This window comes from Nomia melanderi, chromosome 1 (assembly GCF_051020985.1).
Source record: "Nomia melanderi isolate GNS246 chromosome 1, iyNomMela1, whole genome shotgun sequence".
NCBI classification, from domain to species: Eukaryota; Metazoa; Arthropoda; class Insecta; order Hymenoptera; family Halictidae; genus Nomia; species Nomia melanderi.
The window spans coordinates 37,050,164-37,074,403 of NC_134999.1; the positions used below are offsets into that span (position 1 = coordinate 37,050,164).

Here is a 24,240-nt window from a genome sequence, read left to right on the forward strand (position 1 = left end):
AATATACACACACATATATATATATGTATATATGTATATATGTATATATATATATATTTAGAGATTTAGTATATAAATATATCACTGTCTCGCGTAATCGGTCGGTTCAACGTTCCCATTAAAAACAGTTCAATATCGTTTCCGACTTCTTGGACTTTTATATTTTTCGGTTTACACTCGGAACGCCTGAAAAGAAAGCTACCATACTCTCTTGCCTCTCACTCTCTCTCTCACCCTTTCTCTCTATTATATATATATTTCTCTTTCTTTTTCACTCTCTCTCTCTCTTTCTCGTGATTCGATCGCAAGTACGTGCGCCAACGACGAGTAGTGCAGCTGCATATCACGTGTGCTTTTTGGAACACTGATACACATCAGGGGAAAACGATCGCATGTGCACTCGGAAGGAACAGACGGGACACGACACGCGTTTCATCGTGAACGTACCGCGATTCGTTGCCATTCGGCCGCGTAGCTAATTGATGGCAATTTACCAGAGATTGTTCATCATACTTAGACATCGCCTAGGTCCATTTTGATCCGGTGTTTCAGAGACTTCGCTCAAAACGTCGGTTCCTTAGGGGTAACTTAATTACCTATACGTTACTTAACAGTAAAGTAACTGTTGCTTACTTAAATTAACTGTAGGAATTCAGGGTCGAGTGAAAGTAACTCTAGAGAAACTGAGAAACGAGGACACGAATGCACCTAAGCGTAGTCTATGAAGTTATCGAAAAATCTTTTATTTTCCGGTAGTTGTACAGAGAGATTTACGATGATCCACACTGAATCTTCTTACTCGGCAGTTGTTCTGTATAAAAATTTATTTGAATCTGAATATCACTTCTTAACGCTAGACACCGATGTACAATAATAATGCGTCGATCGTGATTAACTCGATCTGGGGTAATGAATCGCGTAACGTTAATCGAAATATCAGTGAACACCTCCGAAGAACCATCCAACGAATTCCCAAAAACAAATCGCAAACGTATCGAGTACAATCCACTGAAGTGTCCGACATCCAGTTTTCCATAAAATACAATACGAATCGAGCCCGGCACGGGCGTACAGCAATCTGGCGTATAAATTAAAAACGATCGTCGTTGATTGTGCTCGCGTTTCGTAAAATCGTAAAATCGTCAGCGATCGTTTCACTATTGGATCCCAATTATGAAACCGCGCGCTTTCTATCCGGCATCGACGGTATCGTGTCCCGAGCGGTTCGAGCCGAGGTTCACGCTCGCAAGAACGAACTTTCACACGCGTTTTTTAATCAATGGCTACAATCGCGAGAAAGCATCCGTAGGAAAAAGCTCCCGAAAGCGGGTCTGTGAACGCGGACAGAGCGGTACGCAACAGGCACGGTGTATCAATTAAATACAGAGCGGTAAAACTCGCGAAGAGAAAACAAAAAGGAAATATACGCACTGTGTGTATAGTTAAAGTAGTAAAGAATAAAGAGGAAACGGAGAACAGCAGGGAGAGACGAACGAAAAAAAAATTTCATATATATATACATGTATATATATATATATATATAAATACGTGTACTATCGTGTATATCGTGTGTTCCTATGTGTATCTGTACGTGTGCATGTGTCTGTATGATTGAACCAAGGACGAAGGACCAGCTGATCATTTAAATAACTGAGGAATTCCCTTTTGAAAGAAATCGCGGACCGTTAAGCGGCGACCGCGGACTAACTCGCGCTTCCCTTTCGCCTTTTACCTCAAGTCCACAAGCCTCGCGTCATCCAGTTAGAAAAATGAACGGGACGTCTAGGAAATAAACTTCCTACGGCAGAAATTGAAAAAAACAAAGGATTAGGTTCTTTCATCGTTGTGAGAACTGTTTGTCGTTGGTCGCGACTACTGAACGAATTCGACAGAGAACTAAAAAAAAAAAGGCGGGATGATAAAAGCGGGTGTCAAGGGGTGGTGGTTTCTGATGATAGAATGTTCGCGGGCGATCGGTATCCGCGAGCGTAAGCTTGTAACGGGGTTCTGCATCGTCGGTCGAGGATCGACGTTGATCCGCTTGTCGTCCCTTTAAAGCGCTCGTCGCAAACCGGTTGTAAGGCGCGGAGAAAACAAAGTCTCGAGGAAAAACGAGTGACAGACAGAGCAAAGGGTCGATCGTGAAAAGAGAAGTGCTCGGTGTCGATGCGTAATCGCTGGCGTCGAAGACTCGAGCTCGTGTCTCCGTCGAGTCCGTGAACCCTTAAGATCTAAGTCGGCGGCCGCAATATTCGTCTCTTGATGCGTTGATCACTTGTCCGAAATTATCGAGAGTCTCGCTGAAAGCTGTATCCCGTCGCCGAAAGTTCGCCAAGTTGCCGCGACACGGGGATCTGTGCGACGACATCGGAACGCTCTGAAGGGAACTAGTTTCCGAGTCGGCCGACACGGCCAGTTCCATTAGTTTCTCGCCTAAGACCTCTGCAGGGTGACCCGGTAGCCGCGGCGCGACCCCGAGGAACTTTCTGCGAAAAATTCATCGAAGTTGCAGCACGAGGATCGTACATTGGAAGCTTCGTTCTCGAAGGACGCGAAAATAATCGCGAGGATCGAACGTAAAGTAAAATTCTAGATTCTAGAGTGATTGAATAAAATAATCTTCATTCCCAGTGGGGTGCGCTCGATAACGAAGCTTCGAATATGAGAGTTTCAATGCGCAACGTCGACGTGTCTTTTCTCTTAAAGAAACTTCCGTTTCGTGGAGTCGCGGCGAGACTACCGAGACACCCGGCGCAGAGCGTCGTTCCGAGCGCAAGTTGCCAGTGAACGCTGGAGGATTCTCGCGGTAGCGTCGCTTCGATGTTCCAAAGTTGGCGTTTCCCTCGCTCGTGAAAAAATTGGTCCACTGTATCGATGCGTCGGCTAGCCGCCGTCCTCCTCCGGGCGAGCGATCCGACCTGGCAGGTCGCGGAGAAGATTCCATCCGTCCGCGGAACGCTCGTCTCCCCCGATACTCTGGCCGCGAGTTGCAGAATCGAGGACGCAGGGGAACGAGGCGAAACCGCGAGGCGACGGCTCGCGTTGTCGCTCGAACGACCGGGACTACGTCTACGTTCGATCGGCGGAGAAGCTCCCGAGGAACGTCCCTCGGGACGATCTGCGCGCGCGGGTCGGTCGGGTGAAACGCGAACGGCGAAACACGGTTTCGAGTCCCTTTTTCTGAAGGTACCGGATTCTGTCTGTTGCGAAACGCGTGCAAGTATCGGCGCACGGAGAATGAGGGGAAGAAGAAGAAGAAGAAGAAGTAGAAGAAGTAGAAGTAGAAGAAGAAGAAGAAGAAGAAGAATGAGCGAGACATCTCGCTCTTAAACGCCGGGTATACTCGATATTTGTCTTAAATCCATTCTAGCGACGGTAGGGATGGTAATTGTTGGAGCTGGATGAGGATCCCGTGTAACCCCTTTGGGGACCACCGCCGCTGTAGCTGTTGTTGGTTCCTGGGGCAGCAGGAACGCTCTCTAGTCTCGAGGATCCGTATACGGTGCCTGTTAGAATCGCATAAAAGTAACGTAGTACTGTGTGCCAGGACGCGAGCCCCCCGTGGTCGCAGTCAGGGAGAGAGTGACGTTAGAGAGCAGCGCCGCGAGTTGATCGCGGCCGGCGAGAATCGGCTCTGTGTCGTGATCGGAGGAAACTACCGATACTGTCGATTCTGCTTTGTGAATTGCACGTTGACTATATGTTAGGTCATTCTTTAGAGCATTCTTCTCTTTAACTGCAACGCGAAGATTCTGCCTTTGATGTATTTTTGTTTGTAAGGAAAGATCCATGGTATTTGCTGTTTGAAAATGCAGTGGTTAAAGAACTCCAGAGGTAGAACTCGACGGTTCTATCGAACGTATTTCTCGAAGGAAAATTGTTGTTAAGTATATGAAATTTCGAATAACCTTCGATCTTTGAAATGCACGAATGTGATCGATAGTATCGATATTGGTCCGATCACTAGGGACACAGTGATCGAAGAGACTCACCGTTGAATTTGAAAACAGCTGATTAAACATTGACTATTAGTTAATTGATCAGCAACCTCTTCGATCACCGACTCGTCGGAACATCGATTCGTTTGCTGAGAGTTGAAAGACAACGCTGCGATGTGAGAGAGTATTTCAGGAGGTCCTGGAAGGATCAAAGAGGATCCGGCCGGATCCGAGAGATTGATTGGATCCGACTGTCAGGGAAACGGTAACGCAGGTGTGATGATTATCGTTCTATCTTAACAGTTCTAAGAGTACATGTATAAGATCTTGTGGAATAGAATTAAAAAAGAAAAAAAAAGAGCAAGCGATATACTTATATATATATTCGAAAAAAAAATATATATCGTCGGTGTATCAGAATCGTTCTCTAGTTGTTCTAGTTTCTCCTTTCTCTAAGATCGACGCGCGATATGCATCTAACGGGAACAGAAAGCGACGGAAAAAACCGATGCGACAGGAGATAAAACGTGTCTTAAAGAACAAACGAAAAAAATGAGAGAAAATGGTCTCGTGACGTGCAAGTTGGAGGAGCTTACATTACGTCCTTAATAATTACGTGCTTATCGATAAATGACCGGCGACTTAAGTATTATATAAATAAAGAACAAGCAGTTTCGAACTACGTCGATCCTTGTTTTTTCTCTTCTCTCTCTCTTCCTCTCGCTCTCACTCGCTCCCTCTTTTACAATCTTCAGTACAAAAATTTCCGTCACTTACATCAGGACCTTAATAATTACTATAAAAACGTGTCTACCGATAAATACACGAGCACCGAGGGCGAACTTTGAGGCTAGCCGAGAAACTTTCGAAAGGATCGAGGACTCCGCGAGGTCCCAGCTGCGACGCGGATCATCGCCGCGCGATCTAATGGAATCCCGAGCAGAGGTCCGAAACGCGTCCGCGCGCGAGTCTAAAAGGAAAACCTCAAACGACCGATATCTCTCCCGTCGTTCCGTCATTAACTTCTCTTCTAAATTCACTCGGATGTTAACTTCGCGGTGGACTTATCTCTTAAGTAATTCTAAAGACTACGCTAATTATACCATGATTCCGTCTCCACAATAATGCTACACGTAGACAGATTAAAAAAAAAAAATTACGTAATAACAGAAGAAGAGGAAAAGAATATGTTATATAGCTTAGCAGCTACGAAATTATATATTTAACGTTCGAAAAAGATCGAATCAGTAAGATTTAATGTTCTATATGTAGATTAATGATCGTTCCCGTACAGCTAAATTGGCGGCCTTAATTAATCTTAATTTTTAAAAGGACGCTTGCTTACACGCCGTCACTTGCACGTAACTTATCTAAATCCTTAATGAATAATCGATTCCTTATGGACTAGGGGGTTGGGGCGCGTCGAGGAACGACGTCCACCAAGAAAAATGAATTTTTTTTTTCTCTCTCTCTCTCTTCCTCTCTCTCTCTCTCTCTCTCTCTCGCTCTCTCCTCGTGCGGTCGTGTTCAATATCGGACCCCGTTGCATTTCTAAGGACACCATTTTGCTTCCCTGTGTCATCCTTCGGCATAGCGTCTCGCTTATATTTACACGTCCTCTCTCTATTCACGTGTTCTATAGGAAGGCTAGGTCTTGGTTTCTGTGTCTTTGGTGCCGGCACGGTTGTTCTTTAGCGCCTGTAAGGGTGGTAATTAGTGTGCTGGGTCAGGGAGAACCGTTGGGGACCAGGGGCTGCGTCTCCATTCGGGATAAAGGTCGGGCTGCCGGTTTCGGCGTTCTTGAACTTTGGAATTGGGATTGGGATCGTTTCTGGGGAACAAAGGAAGAAAGGAGATTACAGCCTGTCCGACGAAGCGAGACAACAAACGTAAATAAAAAGCCGCCGACATGCTAACCGAGGTGTGACTTTGAGATAACAGTGTGTACGCGTCATCGCTGGCCTTATCTCGCGAATATGTTTCGTTTATATCCAGCGTCTCGTCTCGTCGGACAGATAACAAGGTGGTGAAGGACCTCCCAGGACACGCCCATCGACAGGCGTGCGAAAGAAACGCGGAGAGGGTTGACAGAGGGATAATTCGCGCGGCGAACTTATTCTAAAGTAAATAGTTGAGGCCTTAAAGTTTTAATGCTACTGGGAATTGAATTTTGGGAGTGCTCAGTTTGCTAGTGCGTTTAGATCGAACGTTAGGGGTGTACAACCCGTAATTATCGAATCCAAGAATCAAAGAAAAATAAATGTTTGAAAGTGCGGCTGAAGTATTGGATATGAATTGGTATCGGAGAAACACTTATAAGCTATCGATATATATATATATTGTTTAAGAATTTGTCAGACATGGGAACTCCTTCGGGACTCCGAACGTCGAGTAGTAAAATGAATTTAATACTCTTGAAATGAATTTTAAGAAACCATCGAATTTATTGGCACGAGATGATATGGAGGGTAAGCGTAACGACAAAGCTATTTAATAGTGACATGCATCCACTGTGTCCACTCCCAAACGAAAACTTTGGAACTATTTTGAATTCTGTATATTATTATCATTAATATTCTTCCACTAGATTATTATCTTTCATAATTTCCTGTACCGTAGTTAACAACAAATTGCCTTATCTACCTGGTCTCATGCTCAGCTTACTTACCATGATTACATAAAATATTCTACTAGAACTTACGCTAGCCACTTATTAATTTCTAACAAGAATATGAAAAATATGAAGAAATAGGAAAAATTATATATATTTATATATATATATATATAATTATATATCATCATCATCATTTATAATCGTTATTATTAATATTATTAATATAATATCTTAAGTATCAATTAATCAATTAATCCACTAGAAACACCGTTAAGTATATTAATATATATTATATATATTTTATATATATATGCGTGTGTGTTTTTTTTTACGTGTATGTATGTCCTCCAGTGTAAAGTGTATGCGAAAAGTGTCGTTACGAACCGTGTACTTTGATGAGTAATAATAGTAATAATAATAATGACAATAATTAATCGTAATTAATTAATAATAATTAATAATAGTAGTAGTAGTAATATTATAATAGTAGCATCAGTAGTAATACAGTAGCGATAATAGTAGTACTGTTTCTGTTTCTCCACGTATCGTTGGGAGTGAGGGGAGCGGGTAGGAGTCCAAGGATAGTTTACTATCCGTAAACCGTGTCTCCACTCTTTGAAACAAAACAATAAAAAAAAAAAAGAGAAACAAAAAGGACAATACGACAGAACGAAAAATCTCCACGATTCGAGAAAACCTACCCCCAAAATCGAATCGCTTTCCGGTTATCCCTCCTCTCGAGCCTTCGTTCGCTTTAACTCTCGTCCCCTTCTATTTTCCCGTTCGCCAACCCCCAAAAACCGCGAAAAAAAAATTATCGGAACGAACCTCGAACGACGGAGCTCGTTCCATTTCACGTCAACGAAAATACTCTCGTCTCGCGAACTCTCTCTCTATTTCTCCCTTTCGCCCGCCCGTCCGCCCTGTTTCTCGCGTCCTCCTCTTTCCTTCCACCCTATTTCCCTCCCTCTAGCGGTCCCGCCCGCTGACTCCATCCGAATTTCGCCGAACGAACGGCGGCGAGAGACTCGTTTCCTTCCAACCCCGGCCGCCGACATTGTTCCCCGGCGAATCGCAGAAACCGGCCGAGGAACACGGTCGCCCGGGTTTCATGTCCTCTCGTTTCCACCATCCATTCGTTCGTTCGAATCGCTCCTCCGTTAAACGTCAGATATACACCGACCGACTTGGTAACGTACGCTTCCTCACCCCCATCTCCTAGCAAACAATTCGCAGCTACTAACATCTACAAAGGCTTCTCTCTTCCCTCCCTTTCTGTTTCGTCGCTTTTTTTTTAAGAAAACCGCGAATCGATAATCGGTCTCGATCGTATCAGCGATCGATCGATCGTTCCACCCACCCAACTGTATTCGCCCGATCACCGGCCCACTCGTCTTCTCTTTCTCTCTCTCTCTCTCTCTCTCTCTCTCGCTCTCTTTCGTTCGCTCTCTCTCTCTCTCTCTCTCAGGATAAACTAATGTCGCTAAAATTAGATAACGATCGTTAGCTCGCTAGTTAAACTACTCGTCGGGCTTCTGTCCCTTTCTCCCTTCCCGTTGTATGTATTCTGTTTGTGTACGCGTGTGGATGTGTCTCGGTTGCGGTTTCCTTGTCAACGTAAGCTACAAGTGTGCAAGCCAATTTCGCTGGGGATAATTGACGATCCTTCGATTGAATGAAAACGATCCTTCTATGACGAATGCTACGAGGAAATGAATCTGGTTCGAGCGTTGAACTTTGGATCCGTTCGATCCTTCGTAGCTCGAGAAATGAGTGAGATTTTTTGAAAGTATTTAGGTAATTTTATTTTGTTTCTAAGTAGGTGATATCTTCAAATTAGTGGAAGGAAAATATAGGTTGTCCGAGGAATTGTTTCTCTGTGAAGCTTGAAATCACGGTTGATCATTGTTTGAATGAATCGATGAAGATTCGACGTTGGTTATGGGGGAAAGGGGGTTGTTTCTCGTGTGAATGTGTGTATGAGTCGATCTGGAGATATTGCGCCGGCACTTTCTTCATCACATCTTGTATATTTTTTTTCGCGTTAAGCACTAACGGTTTAGCTATGATTCGTTTAACTGCGAGTACTCCCTATCCACTATACACACGTAATGCGGCTTAATAAAGTTTTACATTTGTCTTCGATACTTATTAAAGAGATTTGGCAAACCTTAAACCTGGTACGACGCGCCGATACCGCGCGCCGCTTGTACACCACGTACGAACTATGTTCCATTTGCTATTAAACTACATGTGTCTTCCATTGTTCGTCAACGTCACCGTGCGTCCCTGTCGTTTACGCGTCGAGAATTTCTCCGTTTTCATCATTTCTCTCTTCTACACGCCCTCCGCGCCCGTTTACGCCGATCCTCGCGCGCGAACACGTCTTTCACACCTTGGACAATCAGGTTGCGAACTAAGTCCCTAAGATCAGAACAAGTATAATTGCATGAATGCAATTCTAGATGAAATGTCATTGAAATGAAACAGTAAGAAATATTTTACTCTAAATCGTGCTTAGTTGAAAATAAGATAAGAAAATAACAATCCTGTTCAACTATAATTCAGAAGATTAAATTTATAGAATTCTCCAATCGTTTGTCAATGAAATTCATTCGGATTGAGATAGATATCGATAAGGTTGAAACGAAGTGTGAAGACTTAGTTTACAACTTGATACGTTCAACAACGTTCTCCTTCTGCAGACATTGTTTCTTGACTCACAGCGAACTTTCGACCAATCATTCTCCTATCACACAATACCTAACACACCACCACTTTCACCTTCCTCGGCTTTCACCACGTTCAATCGGTAACACGTGCTCGATCAACTCACTCGCCTCGTCACGCGCGTATCCTTTTTGTCCTTCTTTCATCGATAAACCGGCATTTGAAACGGTTCCAATCTCTCCCTGTCTATCTCTCGCTTTCCCGAATATACACCTGGCATTCCGACTTTCACAACCGATCTCTTTCGCACTTTCTCTCCTCACACGTATTCTCTCTGTCTCTAACGAAATTAATTAAAATTACAACGACTAATCAACGACTTAGATACGACTTTTGTCACGTCACTTAAGAGTTACGGAATAATTATGATTCTCACGAGAACACAATGGTTGGCATTTTGTTTTGTTTTGTTTGTTTGTTTATCGTTTAAAAAACATCTCATCCGTTTCATCATCGTTTTTTTTTTATCCCCCCTATTTATGTTAATACGTCCCTACGTAACGGTCTTAACGTCGAGTTTTATACGCTTTAATTAATTAATTAGATAATTAATCGATACCTTAATTATTGATCCTACAATGTGTCCCCTCGCGGCCCGGGAACCACGATCCTTATATTGGTACGATCGGGGGGGGAGGAGAAAATTCTACATAATATTGAGGTGAGTTTGTTTTCGTCGTTTAATATCTTTTGCTTAACTCTCTCGCCCTATCTCTCTTTCTTACTCTTTCAGCGTATAAGGTACTCTGAGGATAATCGTTAATTTATAATACATTTGTACACAACTTATCCCTTAATCAATAATTATCTCGATTTACCTACAAACGTCGTCCGGGTTTTACTTTTTCGCCTCAAACATCTCATTCATCCCTTTCTCACGTATTCGCATCAATCATTCTCACACTTTCTCGCTTTCTCTCTTTCTCTCACCCTCTCTCGTCACCGTTCTCACCCCGTTCCCCATTTACGATTACTAATCGCGCGACGAACGACGATCGCGCGGTTTTAAGACACAGTCAAAGAGCCAGCCGTTTCGTCGAAACGCCGTGTTCGAAAGCAGCGAAGTTCGGAAAAGATAAAAGCAAGGGAAAGATACGTCGGAAATTGACAGCAGACCTTCGAAGAGAAACTAATAGAAAACGAAGTCGATGGGACGAGTATCCTCGTTTCGCGTGACGACAAAATGAATGCTCCCCTTCGTCCCCTTAAACACAGATTTAAAATGAACCCCTGCGCTATCGTGACCCATTCCCATCGTACCGAATAAAAATCCCTAATTCGATTCGATCGATCCTCTCTTTCCGTCGATTCCCTGGTAGCAGCACTTTCGGTGTACTTTCGAGTATTTTTATTGATTCATATATCACCCCCGAGAACTCGCCCCGTTGAAATCTATTTCGTAGACAGTAGCTTATCTTATCTCGTTTTATTTATTTAGTCCAAGTCCCTCTCGAACTCCTCTCGTCTTAACCGGCTACGCGATTCGTTCTATCCATTAGGCGGAGGCAACAAAGTTTCCCCATATTTTTCTATGTTTTTTTGAAGTTCCCCTTATCCCCGTGCCTGGTATCCCCGTTTTATGCTCAAGTAAAACTAGACCGTTTCTCGTTTCAAACGTTAGGACATAGCCGTTTCAACCGTTTATCTCGTTAATAAAGACGAGAGTCGACGATAACCTTAATAAAACGGCGTGCGTTCGTTTCTCTAATCAGCCCCGAGGAGTGTTCTCTGCGACGCAGGGGCGGCTCGGGGCGCAATCGACGCGCCCCGGCGCGAGTGCGATAATTCTCCTGTTAAATTGTTTCCTACGCTGTTTTTATTTTCCTTATTAATCTATCTACCCGTCCAGTCCTCTCCCGCGTCCGTTTACGTTTAGCTGCAACCCCGTGTATTGCTTTTATACCCGCATCCGCTCCAACCCTCTACATTCAACATTCGATCCGTCATTTTCCCTTTTCTCCTTCTCGCAAGCTTTCTCTCTCTCACCGCTTTCATCCGTTCACATTTTCTCTCCAGCCTCGTCACTCTCGCACGGTTTTTCCCCTCTCTTTCTTCCCTTTCGTCTTCATCCCTGTCGGTCGATTCTAATTAAACGCTAAACGCGTCAATCCCTTATAAACTTAAGCTACCGCTTGCTAACGCGTAGCCCGCGTGTATATCTGTAGATATAGAGATTTATCATCGAGATGAATAGTAAAGCCGTTTCAATCCGTGACCGTTAATTAATCGATTAATTAATTACAATAGAAAATAATCGTAACAACAACAGTAGAGTTCCTCGTTTAAAGTAGCGGTACTAGTCGTAAATAGTTAATAAATAGTTTCGATAACTCGTTACCAGTTATTTTGACACTTTTCACTTTAATCTTTAATAACTCTCTCTCTCTCTCTATTTCTCTCGCTCTCTTTCGTTCAAGTTCCTCTCTTTCTCTCTCTTGCACCCCCTTAATATCCTTCCACGTTATTTGTTCCTTTTCGTCGCGTGGCGGTTTATTTTTTTACTTTTATCTTTTTTAAATAACACTAAGCCTAAAAGTGACACGGCAATATCTCCAGATCGACGGCATCTTGTACGCAGGAGAAAAAGCAGAGGCGTTTCCGAAAAACGCGATCTAAGGTACTGTGATTCAACTTTGTTTCTAATTCTGCGCGCGGACCCTCGACGGCCGCGTCCGATCGATTAAGTTTGATATCCTGCGCGGAAAAGGGCCCTTTCTCCTTCCTTTCTCTCTCTCTCTCTCTCTTTCTCTCTCTCTCGTTCTCTCTTTCTTGCTCTCTCTCTCTTTCGCTCTATCTCGTTCTAATCTCTCCTTCCTCTCTTTCCTGCGTTATCTGCGCTCGATCTCGATCTCTCGTTTTCAAGTGACTTTTTTTTCCATTTTCCTTAGAAGGGCAGTGGTCGTTGGACGTATTTTACTCGCGCGGAACGTACGCATAACAATTAACGTAAGCTAAGAGTACCGTTTTATAAATTACGAAATTAGAGCTTACTGTAGGATCGATTTACAAACATATATTACTGTACAATTTGTTTCGTCGGTTTGCTTATCAACTGCATTTTTTTCACGTATTTATCTCGGTTTCTCCTTTAATTATTATTAGTATTTTTACTTTTCCTCGACTTCCCCTTAATCTGTTTTCGTCGCATCGTCGTCCGAGAACAGAGTCAGTCTTATTAGGACCGTTTCAAGGGACTCGACGCAACCTTGGAATGAGCAAAGTGAAATTCGATCTCAGACTTATTTTCTTCTTAGTTCATCATATTTTTTTTTCTTGTTCTAAGTTTGTTTGTTTGCTTGTTTGCCTGTTCGCGAACGACCCGAGACGTTCGCGATCCCTTAATTCAGTCGTGGCTCGGGATAATCGCGTCCGGAACTAATTTAAATTAATCACGCCTTAGGAAATTAAAATTAAGGAATCTTAAACACGGATCTACGGTCATCGAAAATTCGTTCCAACCACCAGCCGACCCTGATATATTATTATATATTTATATAGATATTTAGATTTATATAATTCTCGTCGATATCACGCGAGCTCTATTTCTCTCCTCGCGATCTGTTTTTCATTTTCTACGTACGTATATGATAGATGCACATCGAAACATTAAATATTACACGTTAAAGTACAAACAGTTATCTATAGTAGAGATTAGGTGCATGCGCATACAGGACTCGTCGGTTTTATACGGGATGCTCCGATTTCACTGATCGCAATTTCGAGGGGAACTGCCGATCGAAAGCAAGGGAAAGTCTATACGAATGTAGACATCGTTCTGTCTTTCGACTTGCAAACTTTTACCTCCAATATATTCCATAATGTTCAAACTGATTTCATTCGGTAAGAAAATGCAATTTTTAAAAAAACACGGTATAGGTGGAAAAGATCAATGGTTGAAAATGGAATACAGTGCATACATTGTTCGGAACATTTCCGAAAGTGCAACGAAACAAATCATTCTTATATACACTGACGACTCGATAAAGATATACAAAACAGTCAGTATAAAACATATACTGCAGAATGAAATCGTTAGACAAAGAACATTCTTTACTGTCATTCAACCATTGTTGAAACAAACGGAAAATCACGAAAATCAAAAGACAGATGCAATCTGTATTCGTCAGAACATTTTCACAGCTCCGACGAGTAATTCATCCCCAAAACCATGACCATTAATAACGGAACACCACATTACGTCGCGTTTCCCGAATCTTCTCCATCATCGTGTATGCCAAAATTTATTCGAACAGTGTACAGTTAAATATATATATATATATTTACTTCTCTAATAAGAATAAAGTGATTCCTAATTGAGTTCTCCAAGCGAATGCTTGCGTACAAATCTCGAATACTCTATTCACCCTTTGTTCGCGACCTATTAAGTGTCTATGATTTAAGTGAACAAACGTAGTAGAATAGGGGTTGGAGGAGAAACGAAAAAAAAAGAAGGAAAACGAAGAGGGGAATCGAATCGATCGTCCTATCAGTCGTCACATTTGCGTCTCGAGCACTCGAGACACGATCGAGGGTACTTAATAGAAAGTCGCGCGAGGGTCGCGTTCGTCGTGGCTGATTGAAAAATGCAAGGGGTGAAACTTATCCGTATATAGTGTACGTACGTGTGTATGTGTGTGTATGTGGTATGCGAATGGAAAGATTTACGGTTGCGCGCGCTGCCCCTGAAGAACGGTCAACCTCATCATTTAATTCGGCAATTAACCATTACTTTAAATCCCTTAATTAATTAATATCCGTTAATAACGATCTAATAAGTTTTGTTAATCTCTCTCCCTCCCGCTTTCCCCACTGTGATTCTGGACGTACCGTCTAATATATTTTAACCAGTTAAGATTCTATACAAAGAGTAAAAGTATCGTTTTAAGGCTCGTTTATGGTTCTTTCTTATCCGAATCCCGCTACCCCCGTCCGGCATCCATCTTTTCTCATCCCCCGTGTACATTTCACATCTCCCTAACACGGCACCCCCTCCTACTTATAAACACCCTTGTACTCTTCCGCCGCGTACCCGGTAATCTCTACGACGTCATTACGATTTACAATTAACTAGGTTTACTTAATTGAAGAACGTTTCGTTTCGGGTCCCGGATTATGCTTATGCGACTGACTTACTTAAGAGAACGGTTCTAAGAATACGGCGAGAGACTTTTTGTTCGTTCAACTAGAGAGGATCCGTCTTGAATCAGCTTAAATCTTCGTCTTTTCTTCTCTTTATCGTCGCGCGGACACGTCCGTGTATGTATGTATGTAAAAATTAGCCATCTAAAAAACGTGCGGGGCCGAAGATGGGAGGGGGGCAAGAGGGAAGTTTTGTTTCGTTTCGATTTCTCGCCTTAATCCATTAAAATCTCAGTCTGAATAACACGCCCGTCGCGGCCTTTAACCCTTGATCCCGCTCTCTCCTGGAGCGCGTCCGCGTTTCTCTAATCCCGTTCATCTTGGTTACGATTAGCGATCAAGATTCTCGTCGAGAGGAAATCCGAACGCGATCCGAGGAACGGACGTCAAGCGTTAACGAGCATCGACCGACTGAAAAAACGTTCGATCGTACAAAAACGTCTAGGCTATGAGCTTCTTTTGATTTGTCGAGTGACGTACGGTCGCGATTGTTATCGCCCTGCCCGGGAAGTTCGACTGGCCGGCTCTAAACCAACGGAAACCGATGAACACATTCGACTATACATTACATTCTAAAGTGTTAACGTTAACGCGTTATTTGATTTTCACTGGCAGTTTCGCTGTTCTTTCGAGTGGGAGATTATTGAATGGTGGAGAACGCGGCTTATCGAGATGAGAAATGAGAACCACCGTCTACAAAGGATAATAGAAATAATATATATCATTAATCGTAGAGACACTAAGAATATCGAGAGAACTTCTGTAAGATATAATTACGATAAAGTACAAGGCTTTCTTCGCTTAAACGATCACTAAGAAATATCCGTATGACTAGACTGTGAATAAGAATCATTAAAAGAGAATTCGAACTAGTTCGTTGAACCCATAATGTAAATAAAATAAGAATTGTGCTTTAGCGTTTACTCCTTAAAGTTTACTTACGGAAAAATTTACTTATGTTCCCCGCGACCCGATCGAACTTCCTCGGGGCAGTGCACAACGAAAAGGGGCTGCGTCTGGTTGACGGTTAATGCGAACGCGTCCCTCGTCTACCTCTCTCTCTCTTCCCGTCGGTGCTTAACTATATATTGCGTGAAAACTCGTAAACGTTTATCCCTTACCGGTTAAATCTTTATCGTTAAGAGGAATAACACCGTAATTAGTTTGTATGTAACACGTGGATAGAACGTAACACGCGCGTCCTGTTTCATTACCTTCGTCTTCTCTCTTTTCCTTGTTTCTTTTATAGTACACAATATTATACCACCACCCCGCCTGGGAAAAAGTAGAATATATCGTCGAACGCACGACGGATGATCGATATACCAGCTAACGAGCGAAAAGGACTTATTTATCACGAAAGGGCCGACGTGTTTAGGAACTCGAGGAACAAAGGAGAAGCAGCTGTCGCCTCGCCGAGAGCCACGGTGTAGTAATCATTACAATTAATCGTTTAAATTACGATGAGGTATATTATTCGAGAAATGCTTACGAACGATCGGTTCTTTATCGACTCCTTATCTCTGCCGTTTTATTTTTCTCTTTATTTTACGGTATTTAAAAAACATACGTTGGCGTGTCACGTGTGTGTCGCGCGTCCCACACACCCCCTCGGTCGCGTTCCCTTCGTTTGTCGTTTTCCTTTTTGTTCTTTTTACAATTCTAAAGTGTATCCTAAGTGGTTGGCTGTAATTGTATTCGAAGAAGGTAATCGACCGAAGAAATTGCTAGCAGCATTCTCTTCCTTTCTCTCTCTCTCCCTCTCTCTCTCTCTCTCTCGCGTTTCTCAATGTTTCCCTCTTTCCAGTTGTTTTCCGGTGCCCGAGAACAAAGGAACTCGTCGGTTCTGTCTGCTAACAACTCGGACTCGTCAACGCTCGGATTTTACGACTATTCCTTATCCGTCGAAACTTATCGCGGGCGTGTAAACAACGTAAAACGGCACTGGCCCCGAGCGAACGCGACGATCGCGCGAGTCCACGCGGCTGCAAATGTGACGACATCATCGTGTACTTGCGTCGATTCACGCTACCGTTCCGTAAACCGTCAGGAAACTTTCGTTACGTTCCAGGGGAAATGTTAATCCTTTCGTGTTCGTGTCCGATAGAGTTGAAATGTGTGTTAACACGGCTGAGACGACCTTACTGAAATTGAAAAGTATAAGCAGGAGAATGTACGATTACTTGGTAAAATGTCATTAATTTTAACGTCGCTTTCGGCCGCCGATAAGAGAGCAGTTAAAAATACACGTTAGAACCTACAAAATTTCTGGAACAGATCGTTAAGATCGAGGAACGACGAAGATTGATCGATGTACTACCTTAATCAACCCCTTGCCTTGTAACCGTCGACTCAGGCCCGCTTCGAAGACTTTCAATCGAATTTAATAAATATCCCTCACTTTGTATAAATACTATTTCGCGCTTATGAATACTGAACCCTTTACTAGTAAACGTACGCTTACGATAAATGTATAAATCCCTTGCCCGCTAGGAAATGATTAACAATAACAATTCCGAGTCCGTTCGCGAAAATGGATCGTAAGATAAGGGGTTAATTAAACGGCTGAAGTTTTGATTATATCAATGACGTAATAAAGTGAAGAACTTTCGTGAGTTCGCTTCGATATTATTCTACTCCGGGTGACGCAAGAGTCCGATGATTTATGAACGGTAGCGTATATACATATATATATCTCTCTCTCTCTGTGTATTCTCGTCGACGGACACACCGCTACCGAAACGTATCGCCAATCTCAGCTTTAACGCGCGAAGTTTCGGCGTACGAATGGCGAGAAGCAAGAGGAAAATGGAAAGTAATCCATAATGAACAACAATTCGAAGAGGGCAGCGATAAGTGGTAATAAATTGCGGCAATAAATCATCGTGTACAACACGTGAAGGAAGGAGGGGGAGGAGGGTGGGATAAAAAGTAGAGCGGTAGCGTTAGGCGATACCAACAGCATAATCAAACGAGAGTAACAGTGATAGTAATAAAAATAGAAGCAGCTCGAAAGATTCACGCCGATGTAGCGTTTGCCCAAAATTCCGCGTACGCCCCAGTTCGGATGTCTCTCGTCGACGATAAACTTTTGTTTAATCAGAACGAAATCTCCGCGCATGTATACGTACACATATACTATTAATTCCTATATCAGGTCGAATGATCCAACGAACAATCGAAATTTATACACGTTAGATTAGGTTCAGTCTCCAAGGAACGGCGTTATTTGATTAACTAAAGGCTAGAAACTATCGCTAATAGTCGAAATGGGATCGATTGAACGTAACCCGAATTGAAAGTTACATCGCCTATACATTCACCCCCGGATAATAGGATCGCGCTAACGTTTCCCTAATCGATGGAACCTAATTGATTCAATCCGCCCCCGTCCGCAACCGCCCTGACGAATTTATTCCCATTCTTTCCCCCTTTCAACCCCTTTCCACGTGCCCTTAACTAACGTCGCCTATTTATTTCCTCGTTAACCCCTTGCCCCGTAATCGCCCTCGCAACGGCGTCGTTTGGAGTTTGTTTATCGCGAGCGATTCGTTCAAAGGAAAACCTATTTCGCGTTGATCGCCGTTGCGCCTGCGAGATCTTTCCAGAGGGAACATTTGATTCACGATTCGATGGAAATGAAATAAGCTTCGAAGTTCGATGATCACGGTGCTCAATTCCCGTAGGCAAGGGGTTAATCAACCCCCGTTTCTCACCGACGGTTCTCTTTCCAATGATATTTCGTTTCATTCCCTATCGATCCCGATTTTCGTGTCCCCGTGCTGTGCAAGCCACTTGTCTCGCGTCCCACTCAACACAGAGACCAAGAAAGAACAAAAACAAAAAAAAAATAGAAAACAATGGTGGTGTATGCATGGAGAAGTGTATATATGTGGTATACATATACGTATATATGTCGACGTGCGCGTGCACGCCTGTCCGTGCACGCAAAACGTACAATTTTCTCTCTTGTCGTCTTCGAAAAAATTCCAAAAAAAAAAAAAGAAAAATAATAACGTACGCCCCTATATCGATATATTTTCTCCTTCTGCTTTCAATTCTTTCTTCTTTTTTTTTAAAGGTATACATTTACACGAGCAGACATACGAGTGCGTGTACATACATATATGTTGCAATGAATAATATAGATACATGATAGAATAGCATGTAAACATGTGTTCTCTCTCAACATCTCCTATCTCTGTGTGTAATAATAATAATTAATAATAATAATTAATAATAATAATAGTAATAATAATATTAATCATAATAATAATAATCATAATAATCGTAATCATAATCATCGTTCATTAAATCGTTACTATCATTTAACGCGCATATTATAATGTTCATCGCGACAAAAAAAATCCTCTCTCTCTCTCTCTCTCTCTCACTCTCTCTCTCGTGCGCGCGCTTTCTCTCTCTCTCTCGCTCTCTCGTTCTCTCTCTCTTTCTCTCTCTCTCTCTTTCTGTAAATAGTTTCTGTGTGTATATCGCTCTGAATTTTTTTTTTCTCTTGATTACTCCTACGCGTTTAATCGTTTCCCAATTTTCTGTTCAATTTCGGTTTTTTTTTGTTATTTCCTAACCTTGGTAGATATATACATACATATATACATATATATATGTATATGTATATTTATATGTATATATACATATATATATCGTATATCTCCACGTTAAATTCTTTCTCTCTCTATCTCTCGCTCTCTCTCTTGCTCTCTCTTGCGCTCACTCTCGTTCGCTCCCTCTTTCTCTCTCTCTCTCTTTCTCTCGGCTCCGCAACTCTTTTTTATTTCGACTGTTTTTCCTTAAGGAGTAAAAACCTTAAGAGCAGAGACAATGCGCTTTGGCCTGGTACACGTTTTACTGCTACTGTGCTGACAGCGGGGTGTACGACTTTGTCCGTCCCGAACCTCGAACAGTTCCATCGAAACGTCGCCTCACTACGGATTGATAAAGCCTTCAGATAGTTTATTAGAAATCTACGTGTCACGTCTCTCTCTCACGATACGTCACCGACTGGGGACAGCGATCGGACACATCCCCAGAAGTAAATCATTTTTCTCTTTTTCTTTCTCACTCTCTCTCTTTCTCTCTCTCTCTCTCGCTCTCTCGTGTATTATAAAGTCGTCGGAAAGTCGGACACCCCCCTCGGTACAGAGAGTCGTATTCATGTGTTTTCTTATAACTTTGAAAAATCCTTTTCCTTCTTCTACGATTCTCACTTACTGGGGCACTGGGAATGAGACGGACAGAAAGCGTGCGAGCGTAAAGACTCCTTAAATGTATCCCTTAATTGTCTGAGGTAAAACACGATGAACAATGGATACGTTCTCATTTCAATTCTCATATTCGTTATTATCGACGTGTTATTTTCGAAGTCGCATCGGCCCTTGCCGATCACCGCCTCTTCTTATTTCTCTCTCTCTCTCTCTCCCTCTCCCTCTCCCTCTCCCTCTCACTCTCTCTCTCTCTCTCTCTCTCTCTCTCTCTCTCTCTCTCTCTCTCTCTCTCTCTCTCTCTCTCTCTCTCTCTCTCTCTCACTCACTCACTCACTCACTCACTCTCTCTCTCTCTCTCTCTCTCTCTCCCTATTCGCCACGCTAGTTACTTTCGCTTCATCCTCTGTACAGTCGATCGGTTGAAAATGAAGAAAAAATATAAAAAAAGAAACGACGGGCCGATGCGACCGAATCTTACTAACGCAATTATTACTTCTATTCGAAAAACATGTCCCTCTGACGTTTTCCATTTGTTTTAGTCTCGGTTAATCTTTGCTCCTCGTTTCAACTATATTCGTCCCGCTATATCAATAATTCTAATCGTTCGGCTCGGTCGGTAGGGGGGCACGATCTTACCAATATATAATGCTAAACGTTACAAGTATACAGGTCATGTTATTACAGTTAACAATTTTCTCATTTTTATTATCGTTTACAATTCGTCGACGTAGTTTCTCATTATTTCCTTTCTCCCTCTCTCTCCCTCTCTCTATCTCTCAGCTTCCCTTCCCGTTACGTTTCCGTTTTCTTTTTTAAACTTTATTTAATATACCATTACAATTCGACGCTAGAATAATATCGATTTAAAATGCGTAGATCGATCCGTCGGGCTATCCCGGGTCTACTCGTTTCATCCGTTTCTTTTTCTGCTCCGCCCGATATCCGCGAGACAAAAGCATTCCCAAACTGTAGGAATTTTTCTATTCGCTGAACGCGCGAGAAAATCCGTTTCCCATTCTCGGATCTTTCCCGTTTCACGGTGTTCGGTCGTTTTTCCACGGTCGTGCTACGAGATCGACGTGCAAGGAGGTTCGTTCTTAGACACCTGCACCGTGCGAATCGATCGGTTCCCTATACTTTCCGTCTTCTTTGTCGTTAAGTATATCTTTCGTATATTTCTCCGCTTGATTCTCCGATCGTTAATACTCGATCTAATGCACACACGGATCGGAAATCTGAATTTCACCCTCCCGAGAGAACCATTTCATTCATCATTCACCCCATCCCCATTTAATATCCGAAGCTGTTGATGTGTTTGTGAAGTTTATGTGTGAAACATGTCTGTCAATGATGTCGATATCCCTTCACGCGTCCTACTTAATCCGGCTGCACACACCCCTCTAGCCCTTTTGTACTCGTAACTATAGCAGGGCACTTCACGTGAACATACATTTAGAATTTGTTTCTCTTCCCTTAAGTAAAGTTCATCGAATTCCTATAGTCTCCGTTCGCTCTTATTATATGCTTCTCGTTTATTAACCATTTTTTTAGCTTTTACTTCCGCTCGCTAAGACAACGCGATCACTTTGCCCGTTGCGATTAGAATTTAATTCCTTAACTGTTTCTACGTAAACGTAATTTAGAATATTCTCGGGGTCTTTATGTTTGTGTGTGTACGTGTGTATATAAGATGCGAATGTAACTGTGTGTTCGTGTTCGCGTTCCGAACTCGAAATCTTGTTCTGTACTCGACAATTTTGGAAATCGCCTATGCTCGCCGCGAACGTGTTGAGATTGTTCCAAGTGTTTCCGTTTTGTGCCCGACGACTGTGAACGAGTGACTTTTTCCTTTGATTCTCATAGTTTTGTTTGTTAGTTCTGTGACAGACAACGCGTGAAGAATTGCGAGGGGTTTGAAAAAGGGGGGGATGGTCGATCGAACGAATACGCAAACGAAATCGATGGCAAAGGATTGGCTCGGGCAGTGATCAATTTTGCTCATCGCCGATCACGCGATTTTTGTGCTTCAACGAATGTACATGTGTGTGTATCTGTGTGTGTGTGTGTATGTGTCTGTCGCTCGTTCGAGAAAAGTGTCGAAGAAAACAAATGATCTATGTCCAAACGTTATTCCATACACCTTGGAAAAATGCCCACACGCGATTCCTGTTCGGTTTCTGACTTACGGAGCTTCCACTCCTCGGTTCTACAACAAACAAAAAGAAAAAGAAGGAAGAATTTCGAATGCTTCTAAAATGTGTTCCAGATCGAGACGGTGGCGATAGAGCGTGTGCTAACAAAGAAATGCATTTTTTAACGAATAACGGTCGTTGTGGTTACGAAACTAATTACGCGATACAATATACCCATTAAGAATTACGATCAAACTCTTTCGTCGATGACAAAAAGGAGAACACAAACAAGAAAAAAAGGTAGAAGTAGAAAAAAAAAGAACGGGTCTCTCTCTTTCTCTCACTCTCTCTCTCTCTCTCTCTCTTTCTCTCTCTCTCTCTCGTTTATAGATTACAATATGAACAGTTAAGTATTTAAGTATAATTACTTTAATTATTATGACCAGTCTTCAATGAGCGGGACGACGCCAAGTACGCGTTTAACGTTAAAAAACAACGCCCCCGGAATTATAATTACATATTTAATAGTTTTTGTCCATCGCCTCTATTTTCCGTTAAACATATCGATTTACCACGCGCGAACCGTGTACGCGTGAAACCGTATACGATTCAGAAATAGAGAAAAAACACGAAATGACGAATGTCGCTATCGTTAATTTACATTAAATTATTAATTATACATCTTCGAGGAATTTACTCAGCCTATTTAAAAAAAAAGGGGAGAAGAAAATAGAAGTCGAAGAAACGACGAAAGGAACAGTGAAGGGAAAGAAAAAAAAAGACGAACAGCAACAATGATACAAGGAAATAGAATCATGAAATGCACGAAGAAAATTGGGGGGGGGATACGCGGTGAATTCGATCCTACCATTATACACGTGTATGGAAAAAGAGGATTACAAATCGCTAAACGTATCGTAAAAAGTGTAAAAAGTTATCTCTATCCTGTTCGATTCGTTAATTAACATTACATATACCGTGTGTCTACGCGTATGTCTCTGTACGTGTGTGTGTCTCTGTGTGTGTGTATTCTTTTTTTTTATCTCGTTTTCTGTTCATTCTCCCCCGTTGCAGGTGGTGTCTTACAGTTATTAATTAACGAAAAAGTAAATCTACGAGCTGTCTGCGGTTTTCAATACTTAAATCTTAAATGTATAGAATTATAGTGAGTCAGTCCTATATATCGATCAAGAATAAATTATTGTTAAAAAGGATGCCGGCCCGGCGGCCGCCGGACACCACTGTAAAAAGGATCGGCCCCGTTGGCCGTCGGTGCCGCGGTTGCGTCTTTTCTCCGCAGAAAAGAAGAGAAACGAAACGGTTAATCGACCTACAAGTATATAATAAATACAAACGACTCTTCGAGAACCAGTTAATGAAATAGAGTATGCGAACACAAGGCAGGGGGAACTTAAACGAATTGGAAAAAAGGAGGGGTGGGGTCAAAGGCGAAGAAGATGGGGTAAGAAAATGATGATGAAAAGGGGAATGTAGGGGGGTGCGAGGAAAAGTAGAAAGAAGAAACGAAAAGCAGGTAGAAAAGAGGAAACAAAGACAGTAACAACCCTGAGAGCAAGTCGATGACTCCGCGAGTGATCGCGAACCACGACAGGTAGTAACAACGGTTAGAATCAAAATGATCATTTCCCTATCTGCCTACGTATTTACGTTTAATTAGATGCGTTATCTCTGTATTGAAAAATACTAATAATATTGCGTTAAATATAAATATATTATCTGTTACAATTAGTTTAATCGTCAATTATTTCGAATAGTCCCGCTAGTTCCCGCTTTCCTGTCACCATTATCATCATCATCATCGTCATAATCATAATCATCAACATCATCATCATCATCATTTTGTGTGTCCTTGTTTGTGATGTGTGTTCTCATATCAAATCCCATTGCTACCACTCTCTCGCTCGTAATCCCTCCGATACGATACCTCGAACCGTACCCTAAAATATACGTATATACACAGTGCGGCAAAAGGCAGCGATTTTAAACTTTGCTATCGTCACTTTAAATCAGTGTTTCCATTTTTTTTTTCTCACTTTCACTCGTTTCCCGTCTCTCCCGTTTATCCGTCTCGACTCGTCACGCCACGCTTAGAGTAAATTTAAATTCATCTCTCTGAGACTCGTTAATTATAATACAAAATTAATTTATTACCTCGCTCACAAGATTCCAACAAACGTTAATTAATTATGGTTAAACGCGATCTATAAATGAAAAATGTATCGATATATCATCACTTTCTCCCGGCACGCTTCTCACCGTTTACACTTAAAAACGTTTTAAATTTATTTACTCGTACGCTTTAACTTTATTTAAAAATCGATAATATAGTAGGTAAGGAATACAATTAGTTACGTTAGTAATAATTATAATCATAATCGATATTCACTAGTGATTTCTGTTTATGCTCATTCATTATATTACTTTATAAAATAAGTTCTGAA

The 24,240-nt window shown here is 42.1% G+C and overlaps 1 protein-coding gene across 9 annotated transcripts in view; it reads right to left on the reverse strand.

Annotated features, from left to right (window-relative positions):
• The window catches only part of Hrb27C (Heterogeneous nuclear ribonucleoprotein at 27C), a 38,613-nt gene that overhangs the window by 411 nt on the left and 13,962 nt on the right, over positions 1 to 24,240 (reverse strand). For 2 of the 9 annotated variants that reach the window (XM_076368990.1, XM_076369019.1), the window contains one exon: positions 55 to 3,506. The exons of 2 other annotated variants lie outside the window; for them this stretch is intronic. In XM_076368990.1, coding sequence (XP_076225105.1) covers positions 3,367 to 3,506 — 140 coding nt within the window. In that variant the 3' untranslated portion in view covers positions 55 to 3,366. Of the gene's footprint in view, positions 1 to 54; positions 3,507 to 4,304; positions 5,637 to 6,358; positions 19,368 to 24,240 lie in introns of those variants that run through there. 5 more of the 9 variants (XM_076369028.1, XM_076369005.1, XM_076369001.1 and 2 more) reach the window with 4 other exon arrangements.